The sequence below is a fragment of the Pelmatolapia mariae genome, linkage group LG3_W, assembly GCF_036321145.2.
Source record: "Pelmatolapia mariae isolate MD_Pm_ZW linkage group LG3_W, Pm_UMD_F_2, whole genome shotgun sequence".
In the NCBI taxonomy this organism is placed as follows: Eukaryota; Metazoa; Chordata; class Actinopteri; order Cichliformes; family Cichlidae; genus Pelmatolapia; species Pelmatolapia mariae.
The window spans coordinates 5994620-6017089 of NC_086229.1; the positions used below are offsets into that span (position 1 = coordinate 5994620).

General features: G+C 39.0%; 1 protein-coding gene across 1 annotated transcript in view; it reads left to right on the top strand.

Annotated features, from left to right (window-relative positions):
• Positions 1-22470, top strand: part of LOC134620284 (uncharacterized) — a 342368-nt gene that overhangs the window by 223606 nt on the left and 96292 nt on the right. The window contains exon 21 of the mRNA XM_065470090.1: positions 16099-16272. Coding sequence (XP_065326162.1) covers positions 16099-16272 — 174 coding nt within the window. The remainder of the gene's footprint in view (positions 1-16098; positions 16273-22470) is intronic.

Genomic DNA, 22470 nt, shown 5'->3' on the forward strand with positions numbered 1-22470 from the left:
TATGATTAAAAGTAATTAACAACAATTTTTGTAATGATGTTAAAATGAGCACAACTTTTATTTTCAAACACAACAAAGTACAACAGCCAACATACTGGACACTGTTCTGCTGAACAACAAACAATTATATTGCCATCACTGTTATAATCTTACAATGAAACAAAGTCTCAGATGTAATTATTCTGAAAATAAGTTTAGGCCTACCACAAGTTTGTTTTGTACTTACATTACTTATATAATCAACATAAAATATTTATTGTTCTGTCACAAGTGCAGTCTCTGATTTAAACAACACATTCGTTTTCCATTCCAACACAGGAGCTGGAATGTTGTAATATTTTAAGGATGCTTGTTTCCAGTCCAGGCATTACTGCCTGAATGACTATCATGGATCGAGGTGATCCAAATGTAGGTGCAGAAGAAAGTCTTTAACTTCCCTTCAGTACAGTGGCAGTGGATGTGGGTTGGAGATGCAATGAGCTTGAACCTGCAGGTGCCCATCTTCACTAACCACACCATCTGTGACGGAGGACTCATCTCTCCTGGTGTCCTGCAAGCAAACAATCATATTTTTTGGAACATGAACTTAATTGCTTTCTTAAAACATTTTTTTCTGCATTTGGTATAAAACAGACTCCAATTTAGACAATCTCAGGCTCCCTCCCCACCAGAGAGGTGACATTCAATGTCCCACTTGTCAGTCTGGATAGCCGTGACCACAACTCAATATAAAATAATGTCATGAAAGCATCATTTTAAAAAGGGCTATGCAAACATGGCCAATAATATATCTAAATTTTGCTGTTAGAAAACTTGCAGACTTCACTATATACAGTGTAGACCCTCTAAACTAAGTTTGGGGGATGTGATCTTTCAAGAAATGCAGACCAAACTGTTGTTGTTTGTTTACTTACACAGCATGTCTTGTAGAATTAACTGGAGTCACAGCAACAGCATAGTGCAGTCACATCTCAAGTCTAATAACAGAAGACAGGAAAAGATCAGTAAAGAAACAACTTCCCCAAACCAAAGCACAAATAAAACAATAAGTAAAACAGGCTGATCTAAAGTATGATTAAAGTTCAGCCTGATTAATATAAATGTCACTGACAGTTGCTAATATATTGGAAAACCAAAACACTTACCACTGATGTGTTTCTGTCCAACAACAGGAGTGCTGGTCCTGAGCCTCAAAGACAGTAAGAAGCAAGCAGAGGGAGAAAAAAACAGAACATTGATTTGATCCTTAATGGCTGTGCAATCATTGTAACATAGAGTTTGCTTATGTTGTTAAATAAAGGCTAGATTTGACATTAATAGATGCCACAGATGTTCAAAAGCTGCCACAAAGCATGAAAAAAAAATGGACGTCTCTGAAAACGTCGGAGCATTTTTGCAAATATGTGATGTCTCGATAAATCGAGCAGATATTTGAAATTTACACAGCTACATTCTCGCCTGAAAATATCTTAAAAGTTTATTTTGTGACCCAGAAAAAGTAATACGTTTTTTAGCGGAGCTCCTCCGCCATTGCAGCGCTTACAAGTACGCACAGGCTCCGACAGCCATGGCGACAAATACGATCCTCCTTTTCCCCAGACTACCCTTTCTGGGTCACAAAATAACCTTTTAAGATATTTTCAGGCGAGAATGTAGCTGTGTAATGCTCAAATATCTACTTAATTTATCAAAATATCACATATTTGCAAAAGTGCTTCCACGTTTTCGGAGAGCTCTGTTATCCACCCCCCACACCCACCCCACCCCTAACGGCTGCACCTCCCAAAGAATTTTGTCTGGGCTCTTATCTCACTTATTTATTTCAAACAATCAACAGAAAATTTCACCACATAGTTTTATGTAAGGTTTTTAAGGCTGTGGTTTTAATTTTTAAGTAACATGAGCCCAGCAGCAGCAGCAACGCTAGGCTAACACTAACTAGCTAGCAAGATTTTAAACCTGGTGATAAACTAAGAGAAGCCTCAAAATCAGTTTGAATAAGAGTAAACATTTACTCACCAAGTCAGTGTATCAGGTAAAGATCCACAGCAATGACAACAATAATATCTTGAGCTGACGCTTCTCCAGGTTTGCTCAACATATTCCATAAAAAATGTACCGTGAACATGCGGACTGATCCGCCAGGAAGGAGGACGGTAGTCACGTGGCATTTTCAAAACACATCTTTCATCCTTCCGCACTGAGAAGCAAAACCTCCAGCTTACTTAGTTTTTCTAAATTAAGACAACTCAAATAAATGGAGTTTATCAGCGTTTTTGCATAAAAAGTACTGCTAACGTATTTAAATTGAGTTCTAATAACAAATTGATAAAAATTGAGTTCAGCCTATTTAATATTTTTAATTAAACAAATATTACATTTTACAGTGTAGCTCCACTATTGATGGGGTCACTTGTTATTTCGGGGATAAGTTTAGTAGCATCATTATTATTATTATTATTATTATTATTATTATTATTATTATCATTATTATCATTATTATCATTATTATTATCATTATTATTATCATTATTAAGCACGGGGTAACAAGCAAAAACTGTTTGCATAAAGAATAATACTCAGACTTTTAGGTTTTATCGTTTCACAAAAGGTTTAAAAGTGAATGTCCACAATTTAATTGCACTTTAACCTTTTAAGGTCCAAAGGGGTTTTCTGAGCTTCCTGCTCTGAAATGAAATGCCCAAAATAAACATAGTGTTTCTCTGAAATTAGAAACTCTTTGTATACAATCTTGGTATCAAAATAAAGCTAACTCTTGTGAGACTTGATCAGAGTTTTAGATATTGTAACAGATTTTTTCCATGGCTAATTTATTTATTTACTTATTTTCAGCATATAACCCTTTAAAAATTATCCTTCAGTTCACATTTTATTTCAGAAATTCAGTAACCAACATATAAACATCATCTGTGTAAAGATTTAGGTTTCTAAAGCGAAACATTACAGTACTGTTAATACATAAATGTGTAGATGTTGTACAGAAAGGCCAATTTGGCACTCATTGGAAACCATATACAGCTGAATTGTTTAGGTATTAAAGAGCAGAAATGATTTTATTCCATTCAAATTCAGTTTTAAAAGGTTTTAATCAAATTCATATTCAGATTTAACATGATTGACTCTTTTTAATCATTTGATCCATTGACTGTAGAAAACATGTACGACACGACAGCGCCTCCTCTTATTGTGCAAAAATGAAGCCAAAATATCCCGCTTGTGGAGGCTGCCATGTTGCATTTTTGGAGCCAGAGTCTGCGCAGTAGTGACTTGAGGTGGACCGACTGTGTAACGCTCCCGCCCACACACCCGCTGGACGTGACCGCAAACACGCCCCCCTACACTTTTTACGTAGCCCGGCTGCTCCAGTTTTTAGCTGGTTTACCGCGACTGACGACTCGTCTAATTAAGGTAAGTACAACCATGTCACTGTTATAAAAAAAGACACATAGCTTATCATCTTATAGTTTGTAATATTTAAAGAAATTAGGTCACTGCTGAACTGTATATAACCATCATCCTTAACATTACATTAATTATCATTTCATCAAAGTGTTTATTGAAGCTGCTGGCATTATGTTATAAGTTATATTATAGGGGTTATCATAATCAAATATTAACATGTTTATTACAGGTGCAGTTATAACTACTTTAAAATGATTGAGTTAATATATATATATCATAACTCAGAGCCTGAGTATATGGTTACAGTAAAACAGTAGCTGAGCAAAGGCCTGAATGTATTCAGCTTCTTGTGGTATTTGAGTTTGCTTAGTTACAGGTGACGAAAGGATATCCAGTCCATGGGGACCTCAAAGGCCTGAGATCTTCACCATATTTGGATGGATGGGGAACTTCTGTGTCTGCAGTTATCTCTTAAAATACATGGATGTTTTGTACATGCAAATTATGTGCTTGTAAACGCAAGAGGGGGTGTTACAATACCCTGATGTTATAAAAGCAATCTAGAGTGTATTTTGGGTAGAGATGTACAACTGATGTTTTGCAGTTTACACCTCTCCACGCTGCGTGCATTCATTAAAATCAATTGTTTGACCGACCTCTTCTGGACCATCATTGTTTTACTCTCGTCCTCAATTTCGGACCCGTAACATTTGGTGCATTGGCCGAGGGTTGAGAGAGGGAGAAAGTTGGAGATTGAGACCGAGAGGGTCCGAGGTGCTCAAACAGGCAGACACGAGTCAGTGGTCGAAGTGAGGGGACATAAGCCGGCTTATCTAAAGGTAAGGCACTACCTGTTGAATTATTTCCAAACTGTGCCAGATTGACTATTACAAAATTGAAAGTCTACTCACTGAAAATTACTGGTAAAGGTCTGTTTTGATTTTGGTGAAAATCTCATGAGAATTGAAGTTGAACTAATGATAATGTAAGGTTAAGTGACAGTACTGATTAAAGGAAATGCAGTTGGACTGCTAAGGAAAGAGAATTTAAAGTAGTTGGACTACTGAATAGGAATAGGTAAAAGTAACGGAAATAGGAAAAGGACAAGTTAAAGTAGTTGGACTACTGAATTTAGGATATAGGTCATTTGAAATCTGTATATGGTCATACAGTTATAATTGAATATAAAGCTGGGCTTGGACATCAATGCAGTAGGTTTTGTGGTTTCACAGGATGTCTTTAAAAAACATAATTAAATTTCTGTAGGACGGAACTGTGGGAAGTTCTAGGAAGCGCATTTCTCGGAGGTGACGCTCCAAATTTCCTGGGGATGCTTGGGATTTTCCTTTGGAAGGGATAGTCCGATTAGCGATCGTGGAGAACTTGGGAACCTCCAAAATAGCTAGTGGTTGGACCACTTTACCGTTTGGAACGGTACTTGCGCTTTTTTGGGTAGCAAAGGTTGGACCTTGGGCGTTGGACGCTTTTAAATTGACTTAGGAACTTTAGCAATTAGACCAGATACAGGTTGAACCTGATACTGGGTTATTGACAATAAAAAACTTGGAGTTTGTCCCTTGGAGGGTTAACTTAAAATTTTGTCTAAATTCTGTAGGTTATGCACTTTAAGGCCTTGTAAATATTATTTCTTTTATCAGACGTCTCTGTGTTATAATTTCTACTTATAATTTCTATGTTTGTATATACACTCTGTCTGCCACGGGCACTGCAGCAGGCTGGTTATTTTGAGAGTGTGTCTGTGTCTATGTAAATGAGATGCCTGTGACTTATTTAGAGTGACATTTCCTGTTTACTAATGAGTGGCTAATGACTGACTGCAGAGCCTGGGTTAAGGACGACTTGAATTGGTGTTTTAAGGGAAGAATTGCTTTTATTTCTACTTTGTTGGCATTACGGTTGTTAAATACGAGGACTACTTTATGATACATGTAGAATTGGAGTATGGGTTTTGCTTTACACGTCCTTGAACGACGTAATACTTGTTGAAAGTAATAGGATTTGTGTTTTATTGACTCTTTGTAATCACACCGTGTTTTTTGACTAACATTTTATAACAGTTTGTGTAAATACACATGTTGGATTAAGGGTATTGTGTAGTTGAATATACATGGACAGGAGATGTTTATGATGTAACCTGTCGATGTCACGCTGTGGTTTCAGATATTCATTACGGCGTTTTAGTAACTTCAGTAATAAGGCGATCAGAAGAAGCATTATTAGATTTTGCATGTAGTAGTATTGTTATATTTCGGGCCCTGGAATTATACTGTAGGCAGGATAGAAATCTAAATCCCACTGACGCTGATTGAAAACACATAAGTATATGCACTTAGTACACCCACTCAAGAAATGATTGTGTGACTGATGCTACAAAACTGACCTAAAGAATGGTGATGTGTGTGGAGAAGTGTTAGTTGTCCTGATGTGTGAAAGAGCGCTATTAAAATGTGTGTGAGTGAAATGAAGGCATATTGCTTTTAAATAAAGATTTAGTAGAATTACTGATTATTTGTAGACTGTGAAATCAAAAAAGAAGTCTCTGCAGAAGCTGTAGAATCAGGAAACCGTGTGTGTGTCTGGGACAGGAAATGCATGCCCATAAAAGGGAAGCTCACGGTGACAAGTGTGCACCCAGAGTCGAGAGAGAGAGTTAACTGTGGGCAGATGAAGCAAAAGGGAGGTTTTAAGATAAACAATGAATATGATACTAATTATATGCTTTAGTGTGTTAATACAGGTGAACGTCTCTAAACCTGGAACCCTTGAGCACAGCAGCAAAAGCATAGATTAACACAATTGGGAAAAACAGGCCACTCTTTGGCTTAAAATTATAGCTTCACCTGGCACTTTGTCCTTGACTCTGAGAAGAAGCTCAAAGGCCAGCTAATCTCCTGATGAAGACCGACAGAACATCGTGGATCAACAGCAGACAAAAGGAACCGAACTATTAACACCGACGACGCCAGCAGCAGCATGTATGCAACATGTACTGTGAATTACAGGCTGGGCAGTTGAACAGTGGGATAAAGAACTGTGGAAAAGCATTGGGCACTGAGTTTCATGTTTGCCATGCTTGAAAGAGAAGACTGAAAGATGGCTGGGGAAGAACAAGAGAGTAAATGAAAATAAGATTGACTGACGACTCCAGAAGCAGAATGGAGGAAACCCCATGATGAAATATGCAGGGGGAACTGGAGGCTGGTCAAGAACAGTGTCAAATGACTGGGGGGCACTGAGGCGAAGGAACTGAATGTGGTATTTTGCCAGACTGGAACTTAACGTAAAAGAAGACGACGGAAAGATCAAGACAGAGAAGAAACAGACTGTGTTTGCTTTGAAGGCCGAACAGGACAGTGGGAAGAGAGGGACCAAGGTCAGGTGAACCAGGACAAGTTTGACTGCGAGCATATAGGATATGATTGGGTTGAAGTTGAACGCTGGACTCTCGAGGTTTTAGGGATGTCCACCACATCACAACAAAAGAGGTAAACAATACAAAAGGTAAAGATAATCAAAATAATTGACAATCATATTAATGAATAGAAAACACACATATACAAACTGTTACATCTGAGATTATTTTCGAAACGAATCAGAAGTGAGATAGTTTGAATGTAGAGCTCAGTGAAAAGATGCATAAATTAAATATGAATACATGAAAATGCAATGAATACATAAGGATGCAATGAAGAAGCAGCTTACACTCATGCAATGAAGAAACTGCTTACACTTAATTAAGATGATCACCTGGCATGCAATGAAGAAAACAGCTTACACTGCATTTACATGACAACATAACGCAAGGAAGAACACGCTTACATACATGACATAATTGGTATTTTTGACTAGAAAAAGAGAAATGGGTGGTTTAGTGGGTCGTTTAGGCACCCGTGATAATAATGCAAATGTCTTAGTTTGTTATTTTTAGGAGCAAAGCAGACCCGGACCAACTCTCAAGATCCAGCAGTTGGAAGAAAATTGTAGGTTAACGCCAATGGATATGTTAAGGCAAGTCTCTGGTTGAATTGTTAACAGAATCATGTGTCCATGAACCTGGAAAACAGGCCCTACCTCCTGGCTGAAGATTAGGAGTGCTTATTTAAGGTGGGAAATTAAAATAGAGGGTTAGTAATTCGGGGAAAGAAAAAACTGACTGCTTAACTGGAGAATTGGGAAGGAGTTTGAAAGACTGCGGAGCCATAGATGCATAAATAACACACACAAACAGAAAATGCATTAACTCTAAAAAAACAAGCTCATGAAGTTTAATGCATAGAGACATTGAATAAACCTGGCTAAGAACATAAGCATATGCAATGAAGATCTGCTTGCTGCTTGTATGAGTGAGAGAATGGTGTGAATGGTTAATAAAATTGATGGAAAGATTTAAAAAGATGGAAAAAACACAAGAAAAGTATTAACGCAGTTTTAAAAGAGTGCCTTAGGAGTGCTCTCGTACTGATTGATAAAAGTAGGCGATTAGTATAGAAAGAAAATGAAAATAATTGAACAATGTGATAAGGTTTAAACATGTATTTATCTTGTGACTGAGTATGAAAATTAGTTGGAGAGCTAATGTGAGTGATGACAGAGGAGCTTGCTGTGTGTGTGTGATTGAGGCCTTGAGGAAAGGAAGCAAAGTAGACAGTTGAGAGGTGAAAATTTGATTAAGAGGTTTATAAATTAGTGTTGACATATTGTGAGAACGTGCTTATATGTTTGGTTGAATGTGAGTTTGGTAAAGTGCTTAAAGGGGGATATTGTGTACGAAACGGTGTAGCTTTTTACGTTTTGGGTGTGTTCTATGGCTGAAATTTAAGATTGTTGAAGATTTTTGAAGTTGTTGTTTTATTTTTAAAGAGGGAGTTTTAATAAACATGGACATGTTTAAGGGGTTTTGTAACAGTGCACTTATAAAGAAAAAACCTGTCAGGTGATTTTGTTTTGTACTTTGATGAGCTAATACTCAGCTCTCTTTTTTCTCATTTTTGTTCTAAGCAGGCCTGCAAAAGACAACAATGAATAACGGCGCCAACAATAGTCTCAGGAAAACAAAAAGTAAGGTGACCTTTTCCGAATTACAATGGGTCAGATTGTGGGTCCCTGTCTAAGAGGATTGCAGCGAGCCAATCCAGTCCAAAAGTATAAAGAACTATTTTAATAGAGACAACAAAAAAGAAAATAAATGAGTATATAAATAAACTGAGTTTGCTGAAGGTGGTAAATCTGATTATTTGTGCGGAAGTCAACCAATACCCGATGTTAATGCGTGTGAGTGAATGTGTGGGTGAATGGACGGACCAGGCAGACCATAGGTTGGACCGACTGGACACTGACAAAAGACTGGACTAAGGTTGGACACATGACTGATAATTGTTATGTTTTAAGTTTTGTTTTATAACACAGGTTGGATCATAAGTGGAGAAAGTGAGTATAAAAGGTGATGTTCTAGTTAACATACAGGCTTTTGTTTATAGGACATTTCAAGGATGCAGGCTGTGGATGGAGCCAAGAAGGGATTTTGACATGATGATTAATTTGATTTCATTCCTTAAACACAGGTTTGAAGGCCCGGAGCATCTATACCTAATATGATATGATTAACTCTTCTTTTAATTCCCTAACCTGAGTGAAGGATTTTGAGTTTGTAACACATGAGATGTGTCACAAAAAGGGGGGTCTTAATATATGTGATTAGCTACATGAAATGTGCTCTTTTAGGGTTACTAAGCAAATGTCTACGTGACCTTTACCTAACAACCTTTGTGATGATAAACTTGTTTACCGACTTGCTTTCTTCTAGAACATACAGACTTAGGAAAGGGGAACCTCAGCTCTGAGTTTTGAGAATAACTCTGTTAAGTTGACAGGAAACACGTTGGAACAGCCATATAGGGCAAATGTATTAGAGCTTGTAATTAAATGTGGGACTTGAAAAGAGGAAGAAAATTTGGTACAGGACGTACTTGAGATGATCAGATGAGAGAAGGAGAAGGTCAGGAATACTTTAAAGTAAGATTGAGAAATTAAATGGGGTAAAAGGGGGTGTAGCTTCAGGGCAGTTCACAGCCCGGCGTAAACGCAAGGTGCTGTCACACAGCTTAAGTTATTTGGTTGATTTATTTTATGACAAAATAATAAGGAAATATTAAAAATATACAACACGTTGAGAAGATCTCTTTTGTTATATTTTAGTGTTTAACATGAAAGATGCCTCTCTGGAGCTTCTCTCCTGATGCTACCCCACCAAAAGACGCTTATCCATAGAGACTATGTCAGCTCCCAAACAGACAACAACAAACCAAGACTAGCAATAAACAATCTAAACATAAATAATAACAAATAAAGAACAATACAGAATAAAATTTGAACGGAGGAATAGAATAGTGAAATGTGGATTATTAAATATTAAGTATTTCTCTTCAAAAGTCTCTGTTAGCTGACGCCAAGCGGTCGCAGCAGATGGCTGCCCGTACCTGAGCATGGTTCTGCTGGAGGTTTCTTCCTGTTAAAAGGGAGTTTTTTCCTTCACACTGTTGCCAAAGTGCTGGCTCAATAGGGGGTCACAAGATTGGTGGATTTTTCCCTGTATATATGAAGCACCTTGAGGCAATTTTTGTTGTGATTTGGCGCTATATAAATAAAATTAAATGGGAATGTATTGAAGTAAACTTAAATGTCATAAACTAGGAATTAGTTCATTTCTCAGGGGAGAAATGAAAAAACGGGGACTGGTGTTAAGAATAAAAGCTATATTTTTAATATGAACCTGCCCATTATCTTGTTTTATGTACTTTAATAATGAAGGCTGGCTTGTAGAGCAAGGCCACCTTTTACTCACAAACAAGTGCTCAGCCAGACTGAAAAAAACAGGAAGCTTTAGTGCACAAGGCATATTAGTAGATATAGACACAAAAAGAGGAACTCCCCATATAAACAACATTCAAAATGTGTGAAGTATAAAGTACCGAAATAACACTATATAAGTCACAGCTGATGATTCTAATGTTAGAGAGCTCTTGCAACTGGCGTCTGAGCTGTGCAGAGGTCGCTCTTAAGACAGGTACTTATGTAGGTTAACATAAGGTTGAGTCCAACAGAAGCAAGGCACCCTAAATGTGCACAGCATGCAGCAGGGGTTGCCAAAATAATATAGGAAACAGCACATGTAGGGAGAGGACACTCACTAAAAGCTTTGACTACACATAGTGTGGTGGCTTATGTGAACTTGCAGGTTTTAACTATGACATCATTAGCACAACAGAGACTGAGTAAAGTTTTAGATGCTCGAAATCTGACACTTACACATGAAGGAATCAATATGGCAGATGTAATGGGATTAGGAGGACCTAATTATTGTACTAAGAAAGCAGAACTTGAAGGGAAAGTCAGGGAAGATTTAAAAACAGGACCTGTTGGGATTGGGGATTTAGAGATTTTTATTGCTATCATATAATCTGCCTTATGATGACTGCATTAATAACATGTTGTATAGTATTATTTTAATAGTATTGAATATGTTTGTGATAACAGTGATGTCTCTATTTACAGGTTGAGTTGATTTCATACACAAAGCATAACTGTGCTTATTTAGAGTTGATGTTCCGTCCAAAAGGGTTTAAGCTTCACTGGTGAGAGTGTCCAGGTGATACATGTTGAGGGAAGATGAGAACATAGCAGGTTAATTGCATGCACGCTTACAAACACACATGATTTAAATATAGGCCAGGCCGAAGGCCTGGACTTTATGTAGCTTTTAAATTTACAGCTCCTAACTTGCAGGAATGGCGTGGAGTGTAATGAATGAATGGAAAACATGCTTACAGACACAAACATGACATGGATTTATTTTGTAGGGTAAAGGTGGACCACATGTTGCTTTGTTTCTGCTTAGCAACTACTGAGCCGGGTGAAACAAAATGTTGTAGATAATGGAAACTTGTCTAAACTGGTATGAACAGTAACTTTTGCATGTTATGTATATGCTTGAAGCAAAAAGAGGAGTAAATGATGATAGAAAATTTTGAAGTGTGTTTTCTAGCGGACATTTAGGCTGACATAGGGATGGTGTATATTTTACCCGGGGTGTTTTTTAATAGAACTAAAAGCGTTGCTCACACACATAAAGAGTATTGAGATTAAGTAAAGTTAATATAATGGATAGAGCCCAGAACATGATATTGTGAACCAACTTTGAATAATGACAGGAACCTTAGATGAACACAGTAGGTTAGTAAGGTGTAGCAGAGAGAGGCTGTTTGTTTTTTATCCCTTACAGGAGAAGATTCCCACTAGAGAGGGACCCAGAAAAGGAGCAGGGACCACTTAAACATGAAGTGTTTTCAAGTGGGAGCTGGTGTTTTATTACTGGACCACCTAGAGGACATGAGGTGGTTTTCTGATTTGCTGAGTCAGAGGACGGCTAGAGAGGGTCAGAGCGAAGGAAGTGGACCTGGGAATGGTGGTTTCGGGGCCCATGATGCCATTAATGGATGTAGAGGTGACAGAGTGGGTCGAGGAGTGACCCAAGGAAATGGTGTGGTGATGTCTCTGGAGAGACATCAAGAGAGGGAATTGTAATATTTAAAGAAATTAGGTCACTGCTGAACTGTATATAACCATCATCCTTAACATTACATTAATTATCATTTCATCAAAGTGTTTATTGAAGCTGCTGGCATTATGTTATAAGTTATATTATAGGGGTTATCATAATCAAATATTAACATGTTTATTACAGGTGCAGTTATAACTACTTTAAAATGATTGAGTTAATATATATATATCATAACTCAGAGCCTGAGTATATGGTTACAGTAAAACAGTAGCTGAGCAAAGGCCTGAATGTATTCAGCTTCTTGTGGTATTTGAGTTTGCTTAGTTACAGGTGACGAAAGGATATCCAGTCCATGGGGACCTCAAAGGCCTGAGATCTTCACCATATTTGGATGGATGGGGAACTTCTGTGTCTGCAGTTATCTCTTAAAATACATGGATGTTTTGTACATGCAAATTATGTGCTTGTAAACGCAAGAAGGGGTGTTACAATACCCTGATGTTATAAAAGCAATCTAGAGTGTATTTTGGGTAGAGATGTACAACTGATGTTTTGCAGTTTACACCTCTCCACGCTGCGTGCATTCATTAAAATCAATTGTTTGACCGACCTCTTCTGGACCATCATTGTTTTACTCTCGTCCTCAATTTCGGACCCGTAACAAGTTCTTAAATCACTCTATTGTTAATTTGTTTGCTAGATTAGCCGCTAGCATACGCACTGTGTTGGAGCCTTGTTGCTAGCTAGTTAGCGATGCTACACACCTGCTACTCTAGTAGTCTGTGTTATTGAAGGATTCAGCACTGCTTAGGTTTTGTTATACATTTTTAGGCGATGACATCACCTGCACAATCCACAGAGGCCCAGAGTCACTATTAATATCAAAAATATAATGCTGTCCTTTGAGATTTAAACATTTAAGACTGTGAGTGTAATGGATCTAAAACTGTTTAAATCTTCATAGCCCTCTACAGCCAGGTAAACTTGAAAAATAGCAGCAGAAGGTTTTAGTAGTGTAGTCTAATTTGTTCTTTTCATTTAATAATAGAGTTCATATTATATCAACAGCTACATTCACCCTGGAGAGAAACTAGTGAGGGAGACCATCAGGACCAAGCTGGGTTTCCTGGGTCTAGAGGTTTGGAGAAACGTCTTCTTTTTCTTTCATCACAGCTGTCCTGTGCCAGAAGTTCTGTTGACCCACTGAAAGAGGCATCATTTAAGAAACACCAAGAACACTAAAGCTCATCGCATTGATCGACCAGGACTCATGAACTTCACCAGTAGCTCCCTCATAGGGATATCTTCAGCACTCCTCTGTAGGCCCACCCCAGAAGATGGATACACCCAGCATTTCATGAACACTGTGATGAGACCTTTGGTTTGTGTAATGTTATAAATACTCGGATACTCCCCAGAGGCTCCGAACTTTTACATAAAGATATTATATTCAGTCCTGTAGAAAGTTATATATTTAAAAATATATGATCCTCTCTGGTTACTCTGGGATGAATAACTCTGAATTACTTTATGGTAAATAACACACTATCTGCAAAAACCTGTTTGTAGTTCAACATACAAGTGACGACCTTTGACCTTCATCGGGTTTTATTTAATTGTGTCAGAGAAAATCTCATATGCTTTTCATGCAGCTGAGTACATCAAGTGTTTAAAACAGAAGCTGTGCAGGTCTGAGATCAGCAGCTTGCTGAAACACCAAACTGAGGTCCTGTTAATGCTGATATATTGTGACACAGTTACACGGGTGATTAATCCTTTTGACCTTTTGTCTTTAACTTTATCAATAAAGCTGCAGCTTTCACTACAGCACGTGTGGTACTTTAACCTTTGCACTGTTTTCATCAGTTCATTTTGCAGTTAACATGTGAACATGTTGGATGATCTGTCTGCTCTCACTGCTGAGGTCTAAATCTGAGGGCAGCTCCTGTAATCACATAGAGAACAGAACCATCACAAACTCAAATATAAATTTTATCCCTCAAAATTGAAATAAAGCTGATCCTTCACTGTCCTCGCACACCCAGGATATGAAGTTCTTCTCTTACATTTTTTCAGTATTACTGTATAGTACTTTAATCCATAGTTACTGATTAACGAGGAGTTACTGAAGTACAAGCTTTTAAAAAAATGGTGTTACTGTCATTACAGATGTGGCAAGAGACTGAAAACATGCTGTTGTTTGCACATATTTAATAATCAGCTCTACACAGGAGCTGAAGCAGAGTGCAGCCTGTTGCTTTTACAGTTTAAAAGTACAGTAACAGTAATTAGTGACTGAGCAGCCCGGGGAGTTTCTCTTGATTTCTTTAGTCATGGTAAATTCATTCACCTGCACAGGTTAGCTAAACGAACTTTACAAAACAAGTTTCCCTGATTGCCGAGTGCTCATCTTAGCTAGCTAGCTAGCTAAGGACGATAGTTACGGATTAGCTTACAAAGACGTTTAATTTACCGAAAGCTGGGCCTATAATGGTGGTTGTTGACGGATGTGGCTCTGATTCACTAGTTAGCTGTGGTAGCTGGTGATAATCACAATGCTTTTGGGTACTGGCAAAAATAACGGAGGAAATCGGGACGGTAAGCCAGTTTCTGTCTTAGCGCTTTTGCGCCGCTGTGTGTTTTTGTGGTCTTCTTTTGGGACTCTTTCAGTGAATTTTCATCAGAGTATGGTGAAACTTGGTGTTTGGAATCGGTGATCGCTCTGGAAGCTAGCTAGCCTTTCTTTAGCCAGTTACATGAAGTCTGGAGAATTTCTGGTTTGGTTTTGTTTGTTTAGCGGACTTTTGCGCATTTACGTAACTGCTCTTTTAATCGTGGCTTGTTTTCGTTGTGTTTGGTGGTTGTAGAAATGGTTTCTATTCAATTTTAGCTGAGATTTCTTTGGATACCACACATGTCGGGACTTATATTTCTGACCATGTGTTACAACTGATTAAACGGGATCTCCTCCCTTTTGCCCCCGGTACTGGGAGCGTTGGGCTCCAGGAAATTGTATTAAAGAAATCCAGCAGGAGCAAAATCAAATGGTAAAAATTACAAAAACTAACTAAATGACTTTGATTATCTAACTAACCTACTCTGAGCTAATGCTGATTTAGTGGTGAGGAAAGGATGGAGGTAGGATGAACTCAGTCAGGCCTAAAGGCCTCTTATCCCCATAATCTGTGTAACTTTCACCCACATCACCCAGGAAATGGAGCAGAGAAGGACAATCACCAGTTTAATTGTCTGAGATTTAAACTGGTGACCCTCTAAAGAGCCTTTTATTGACTCTTTCTGTTTTCTTTACAGCTTTATTCACCATTTAAACTGTTTAATATCAGATTTAGAAATAACTTTTGGATAGTTTTTCTACATTTGCACTAAAATGTGACACAAATAATGACTTTCTGACTTTACTTTGGACTAATCTAACGACTCAGCCTGGCTATATTGGACTTGGTGTGGAAGCAGCTCCCAGTTTGAGTTCAAAAGACAGACACCCTCTCTACTTTGAAGATGAGCTTCAAACTTTCCTTTTTGATAAAGCTTATAGTTAGAGCTGGATCAGGTGACCCTGAACCATCCCTTAGATATGCCGCTATAGGCTCAGGCTGTTGGTGGACTTCCCATGATGCTCTGCTTTCTTCTCCACTCCCCTATTTTCACTCCTGATGCTTTATTATGTCACTACTGCATGTCCTTAACTTTTGTCTTCTCTCTCCTTAGTTTGTGTTTTGTTCTTGTCTCTCTGAGCTCATCTCTTCTCTTTCCCCTCACCCTGCAACCAGTCATGGTAGATGCTCCTCCTGGAGCCTGTTTTCACTGGGAGGATCTTTGTGTCAAAGGGAGTTCTTCCTTCCCACCATCACCAAGTGCTGCTCACAGTGGATTGTCTGATGGTTGGGGCTTTCTCTCTAATATTGGAGGCTGTTACCTTACACTGTTAAACAGCTTGATATGACTGTTGTTTTCTGTTGGGAATTGCCCCTTATAAATAAAGTTACATTGAATGGATGTAAATGTATAGATGCTATTGTATGTGACAAACAGAAAATGATTGTTGACAGATGGATTGTTGTTTTGTGTGTCTGCAGTCTGTCAGGCTGTCTGATCACAGAGGAAGGCTGTACTTCTCTGGCCTCAGCTCTGAGCTCCAACCCCTCCCATCTGAGAGAGCTGGACCTGAGCTACAATCATCCAGGTGCTTCAGGAATGAAGCTGCTGTCGGCTGGACTGAAGGATCCAGGCTGGAGACTGGACACTCTCAGGTATGGAGAGAATGTCTGATAGAGGAGGAAGAGCTGGAAACATTTCCTGTGTCTTTCACTCACTTCCTGTTTGTTTCCTGCAGATGAGACATGAACAATCACAAATGCAGGAATATTTTGAGGGAAAGACACACTAGTCTAGCTGGATGGTACATGGATATTTATGTAGGGGGTCTCCAAGGAGTCTGTTTGCAGGAACATTAATGATAACTGATAAGTCATGTTGAGAGTTTCATTAAAAGTAGACCTACAGTTAGGTCCATAAATATTTGGACAGAGACAACATTTTGTAACTTTAGATACACTTTATTAGGTCACAGGTGTAAGGCAAGGCAAGTTTATTTATATAGCACAATTCAACAACAAGGTGATTCAAAGTGCTTTACAGAGACATTAAAAACAAAAACAAATAAAAAGCATGATTTAAAATTGATTAAAACAAACAAACAAACAAACAAACAAACAAACAAACAAAACAGTAGATAAAATCAGTAGTTAAAAAGTAGGTTTTGAAATTTAAACTTAAGTGTGGATTTGGTGCTTTATTCAAAAGCAGCTGAGAACAGGTGATTCTTCAACCTGGATTTAAATAAACTGAGTGTTTCAGCTGATCTGAGGCTTTCTGGGAGTTTGTTCCAGATATAAGGAGCATAAAAGCTGAATGCAGCTTCTCCGTGTCTGGTTCTGACTCTGGGAACTGATAAAAAACTGGATCCAGATGACCTGACGGATCTGGAAGGTTCATACTGGGTCAGGAGGTCACTGATGTATTTTGGTCCTAAACCATTCAGAGCTTTATAGACCAGCATCAGAACTTTAAAGTCTATCCTCTGACAGACAGGCAGCCAGTGTAAAGACCTCAGAGACCACTTTTTTGGTCTTAGTGAGGACTCGAGCAGCAGAGTTCTGAATGAGCTGTAGTTGTCTGACTGATTTTTTAGGTAGACCTGTAAAGATGCTGTTACAGTAATCAAGCCTACTGAAGATGAATGCATGGAGTAGTTTTTCCAGGTCCTGTTGAGACATCAGATCTTTTATCCTTGAAATATTCTTGAGGTGATAGTAAGCTGATTTTGTTATTGTCTTAATGTGTTTTTCTAAGTTTAGGTCTGCATCCATCACTACACCCAAATTTCTCGCCTGGTTTGTGGTTTTTAGGTGTATAGCTTGAAGTTCTCTGGTGACCTGTAATCGTTTTTCTTTGGCTCCAAAGACTATTACTTCAGTTTTGTTTTTGTTTAGCTGGAGAAAATTGTGGCACAACCAGTCATTACTTAGCCTGTACAGGGCCTCGGTCTCCTGGTGACATTGTGATATATATTTGTGTGTCATCTGCGTAGCTATGATAGTTTATTTTGTTGTTCTTTATAATCTGTGCCAGTGGGAGCATGTAAATGTTGAACAGAAGGGGTCCCAAGACGGAACCTTGGGGAACTCCACATGTGATACTTGTCTGCTCAGATGTGAAGTTACTTATCGATACAAAGTATTTCCTGTTTTCTAAGTATGTTTTGAACCAGTTTAGTACAGTTCCTGAAATACCTGCCCAGTTCTCCAGTCGTTTGAGTAATATGTTGTGGTCAACTGTATCAAATGCTGCACTGTGTTAAAATCTCCCAATTCTTTTAACCTTTGGGCTGAAGGAAGGACAATACTCAGTGTATAAATGCTCAGTCAACAATTATTTATTTCCATACAATTCAACACTTATGAGCACAAGCCATCATGATGGGGAGACATGCATGAAGAGGGTCACAGCAAGTCTCAAACTGGTGGAGGGTTACTTAAGCTCTTATAGCCTCTAGTGGCCCCCACCTAGTCGTAAAAGCCTAAACATTCACATTCTTTCTCTCACACGGCGCCTAAGTTATGACCTCGGCTCCTTGTTTTTCTGTTCCCAACAAGGTGGTGGTATGGAATGTGGTCTGTCTCTTCTACTATCAGAACAACAAGGCCTTCTGCACCCAACATTCTCTTCATGATTTAGCAGTATGAAATGTCAAGAAACAGTGTTACACATTCAACAGTATCGAACAATGCAAATCAATTTAACAAATGTAATAGTTATCACCTTCTTCTAATTCAGGAGAATAATGCAGACTAAAACTGCAATCTATAATTAGGGGTATAACATAAGCATAAGATATTATAATAATCTCACAACTGAGATCCAGTAAAACTAAGACTGACATTGTTCCACTGTCTGTGTTCAGACATATGTCATTAAACACTTTGGTCAGAGCAGTCTCAGTGCTGTGGTTCTGTTTAAAACCTGACTGGAAGGCATCATAGCAGTTCTTTTTTAAGAGGTAATTGAGCTGTTGAGAAACTGCTTTTTCAATGATCTCACTTAAAAATGGGAGGTTTGAGATCGGCCTGTAGTTGTTCATTTGTGTCTTGTCAAGATTGTCCTTTTTCAGTATAGGTTTTATTACAGCAGTTTTTAGTTATTCTGGAAACACACCTGACATTAAAGAAAAGTTTACGATCTGTAACAGGTCTGACTCCAAAGTCTTTGAGACCTTTTTGAAAAAACTTGTTGGCAGGACATCTAAACAGCAAGAGGAGGAGTTCAGTTGACCTAAGATGTCCTCCAGGTCTTTGCTGTTAATAGGGTGAAACTGTTTGATGGTGTTTAAACAGTTTTTCGGTGGACATAGTACATATCCTGGATCTGCTGTTGATGTACCAATTGCTTGTCTAATCTTTTGGATTTTTTCTGTGAAGAATTTGGCAAAGTCATTGCAGGCCATGTTCGAATGAAATTCAGCTGCCACTGACACAGGAGGGTTTGTTAGCCTGTCAACTGTAGAAAATAAGACCCGAGTGTTATGACTGTTTTTAGTGATGATGTCAGAGAAGTAGGACCTCCTCGCACTCCTCAGTTGTAAATTATCATTTGAAGTTTCTCTTTATAGATGTCACAATAAACCTGGAGGTCTGTTTTTTCTCCATCTGCGCTCAGCTTTCCTACACTCTCTTTTTTCATTTTTCACCAGTGTGGAGTTTCTCCATGGAGACTTCTTCCTTCCAGAGATAACCTTCACCTTAATGGGAGCAATAGTGTCCTTTACATTTAACATATTAGCATTGAAGCTAGTGACGAGCTCATTGACTGAACCTCTGGACAGGTCAGGTGTTAATGGGAAGACCTGGTTAAAGATCTCACTACTGTGTTCAGTTATACACCGTTTTGTGATCACTGCTGTTGATATATTTGTGTGAGCTGAAATTTTACTTTCAAAGAAAACACAGTAATGATCAGACAGGCCCACATCAGACACAGTAACCATTGAAATGCTCAGGCCCTTGGAGATCAGTAGGTCAAGAGTGTGTCCTCTATTATGTGTGGCCTCTGTTACATGCTGAGTCAGCCCAAAGTTGCCCAGAGTGTTGCTCAGGTCTTTAGTCCCTTTGTCCTGAGGGTTGTCCACATGGATGTTAAAATCCCCAACAATAATTACACAGTCGAAATCAACACAGATCACAGACACAGTTCACTGAGGTCATTAAAAAAGTCTATGCAGTATTTGGGAGGCCTGTAAACATTCAGCTGTAAAGCCACATATTCAAAAGACTGAAAACTTCCAGGAGATAGCTGCTTACATTGAAATGATTCATTAAATAAGATGGCAACCCCTCCTCCTCTCCTGCTCACCCTGGCCTCACTGATAAAACTGTAGTTAGGAGGGGTCGTCTCAATGAGAACAGCTCCACTGTTACTTTGGTCCAACCAAGTTTCAGTTAAAAACATAAAATCAAGGCTGTGCTCGGTGATTAAATCATTAATTAAAAATGTTTTCCCAGCTAAAGATCTAATGTTTAATAAAGCCAACTTAAGTGTTTTAGAGGTATTATTTGCCCCCTCGTGTTTGGGAGCAGTCTGTGGCACACAAGCTATGTTTACTATATTTAAAGATCTTTTAGAGTGCAGCTCTCTGTGTTTTGACCAGGCCACATGTCTTCTTCTGTCACTTAAAAGTACAGAAATTTTAAAACCTTCTAGTAAACAGGGTCCCAGCTTCTCCTGGGAAAAGTCACCACTGCCATAATCCTCACAGCCTGGACCCTCCACACATCACACATCAGACTGCGGAGACAGAGCATGAAGGTGGTAAGGAGGAACTAAGGTGGGAGAGGCTGCGCAATGTAACTTCAATTGCTCTGTTGAGGGCGGGGCTCGATGGCGAACCTTTGGCTGCTCTGGTGGGGGGTTAATGGGGGACAAAAAGGGATTGGGCCAGGGGGTAGATCTGAGCCCAGCATTGACCCGCTCCATCATCTCCTCAGTGAATTTCAGGTGTGGGGAGGAGGGAGAAAGGGAGGGGGAGGAGGGTGATGGCCTGTCAGGGGTTTGGGGGGACTGGGGAAGGTCGTGGTCCCTGGTCCTGGTCGTTGGTGTTGTTGAGAGAGTTGGAGGCGAATAGGGACCCCTCTTCTTGCCTCAGATGTCTCTCCTTTCTGAGGCTCTTCCCGGGTGGGGCCAGATGAAGCTCCTCCTCAAGGTTTCTGCTGGGCTTTGTCTGTTCTCAGAGTACTGTTTGTTCCTCTTTATGAGATAACTCCTCGTTTATCTCAGCCTTGGCACCAAGCACAGATGGATGACATATGGAATAAAACAAGTTGGAGGTGAACAGTTTCACCCCTAACTTGTTAAAAGTTAAATCCATTTGCTTTTAACAGATGCCTGCATTCCCAGAAAATATTAAGTTGTTGATAAAATGCACTGAGTGGTCAGTACATGCTGATATGGGCCATTTATTCAGTGCAAACATCTGCTGAATCTCTCGTCTCCTCCTCTGACGGGCGGTACAGGCCCACTGATGAATACAGCTGCATTCAGAGAGTTTACAGTATTTAATAATCCAGTAAAGTCCTGTTTCAGAATCTCCGACTGTTGTTTGGACACATCGTTTGACCCTGTATGCAGAACAATGTTTGTCACAGTTGGATATTCATCTGCAATTTGAAGAATTCTCTCCTTCAGGTTGTTGACCATATCCTTAGGAAAGCAGAGGACTTTAGTGTTCTTACCGCACATCCTTTGTACATCCTTTACGGCAGAGTCACCCACAATCAGAGTTTCAGGCCTAACCTGAGATAGTGGCCACTGTGTACCTAATAATGTGTCAGCAATGTGTATGTTTCCCATGCTGTATGTCCACAGTCACAGTGACAGTCAGTAACACTGACAGAAGGATGAAACAAGGCTGTGAATCATTTTAGTCTGTGTGTGAGACAAAGAGGCAGACAGGAGCAGCTAACATTTGGAAATGGAAGTGTAAATACTGGAAACTCTGATAAGCTAATGCTGCTAATGGGCTGTGTTAAAATCAATATTTCATTCTCATTTTGTGGTTTGAGAACAATAACAGAAAAATATGTACTTAAGAACACATTTATTGTCTATTCAGCTCAGAATGTGGAGTTTGTCAGAATAGATCGTGGTCAAAAAAATCCTGAGCAGAGCAAAGTAGCCTACTTAGAATTAGCCGCTCCTCACATCGTTGCATGCCCTAACCTGCGGGGTTCCACAGGGTTCAGTTTTGGGTCCATTGTTATTTTCTTTTTATATGCTTCCTTTAGCTGGCATTATTCAGTCTCTTAGTGACCTTTCTTATCATTTCTATGCCAATGACATTCAGCTGTATATGTCCTTTAAGCCTCATCAGGTGGATAGGCCAGGCTTAAACTCAAATCTCTGATTGGCTTTCTAACAATTACCTTGTTTTAAACATGAACAAGACAGAGACCATGATCATAGCTCCTCCTGATCTATATTCTAAAATCAGTCAGGTTCTTGCCCCTTTCTGTTCTTCTGCTAAGCCAAATATTCGAAATCTTGGAGTAATATTTGACTCTTCTTTGGGCCTTGACTCACACGTAAAATCTCTGTCTCGTTCCTGTTTCTTTCATTTAAGGAATATTTCTAAACTGTGACATATGGTCTCCTTAGCTGAACTGGAAAAAATTGTCCATGCATTTCTGTCATCACGTTTAGATTATTGTAATTCCCTGTTTACCAGCTTGGAAAAATCATCTCTTTCTCGCCTCCAAGCTATACAAAACGCAGCAGCCAGACTACTAACTCGCTCTAGCAAGCGAGCTCACATCACTCCTATTTTATGTTCTTTACATTGGCTCCCAATAGATTTCACAATTCGTTTTAAAATTATTGTTTTAACATACAGAGCACTA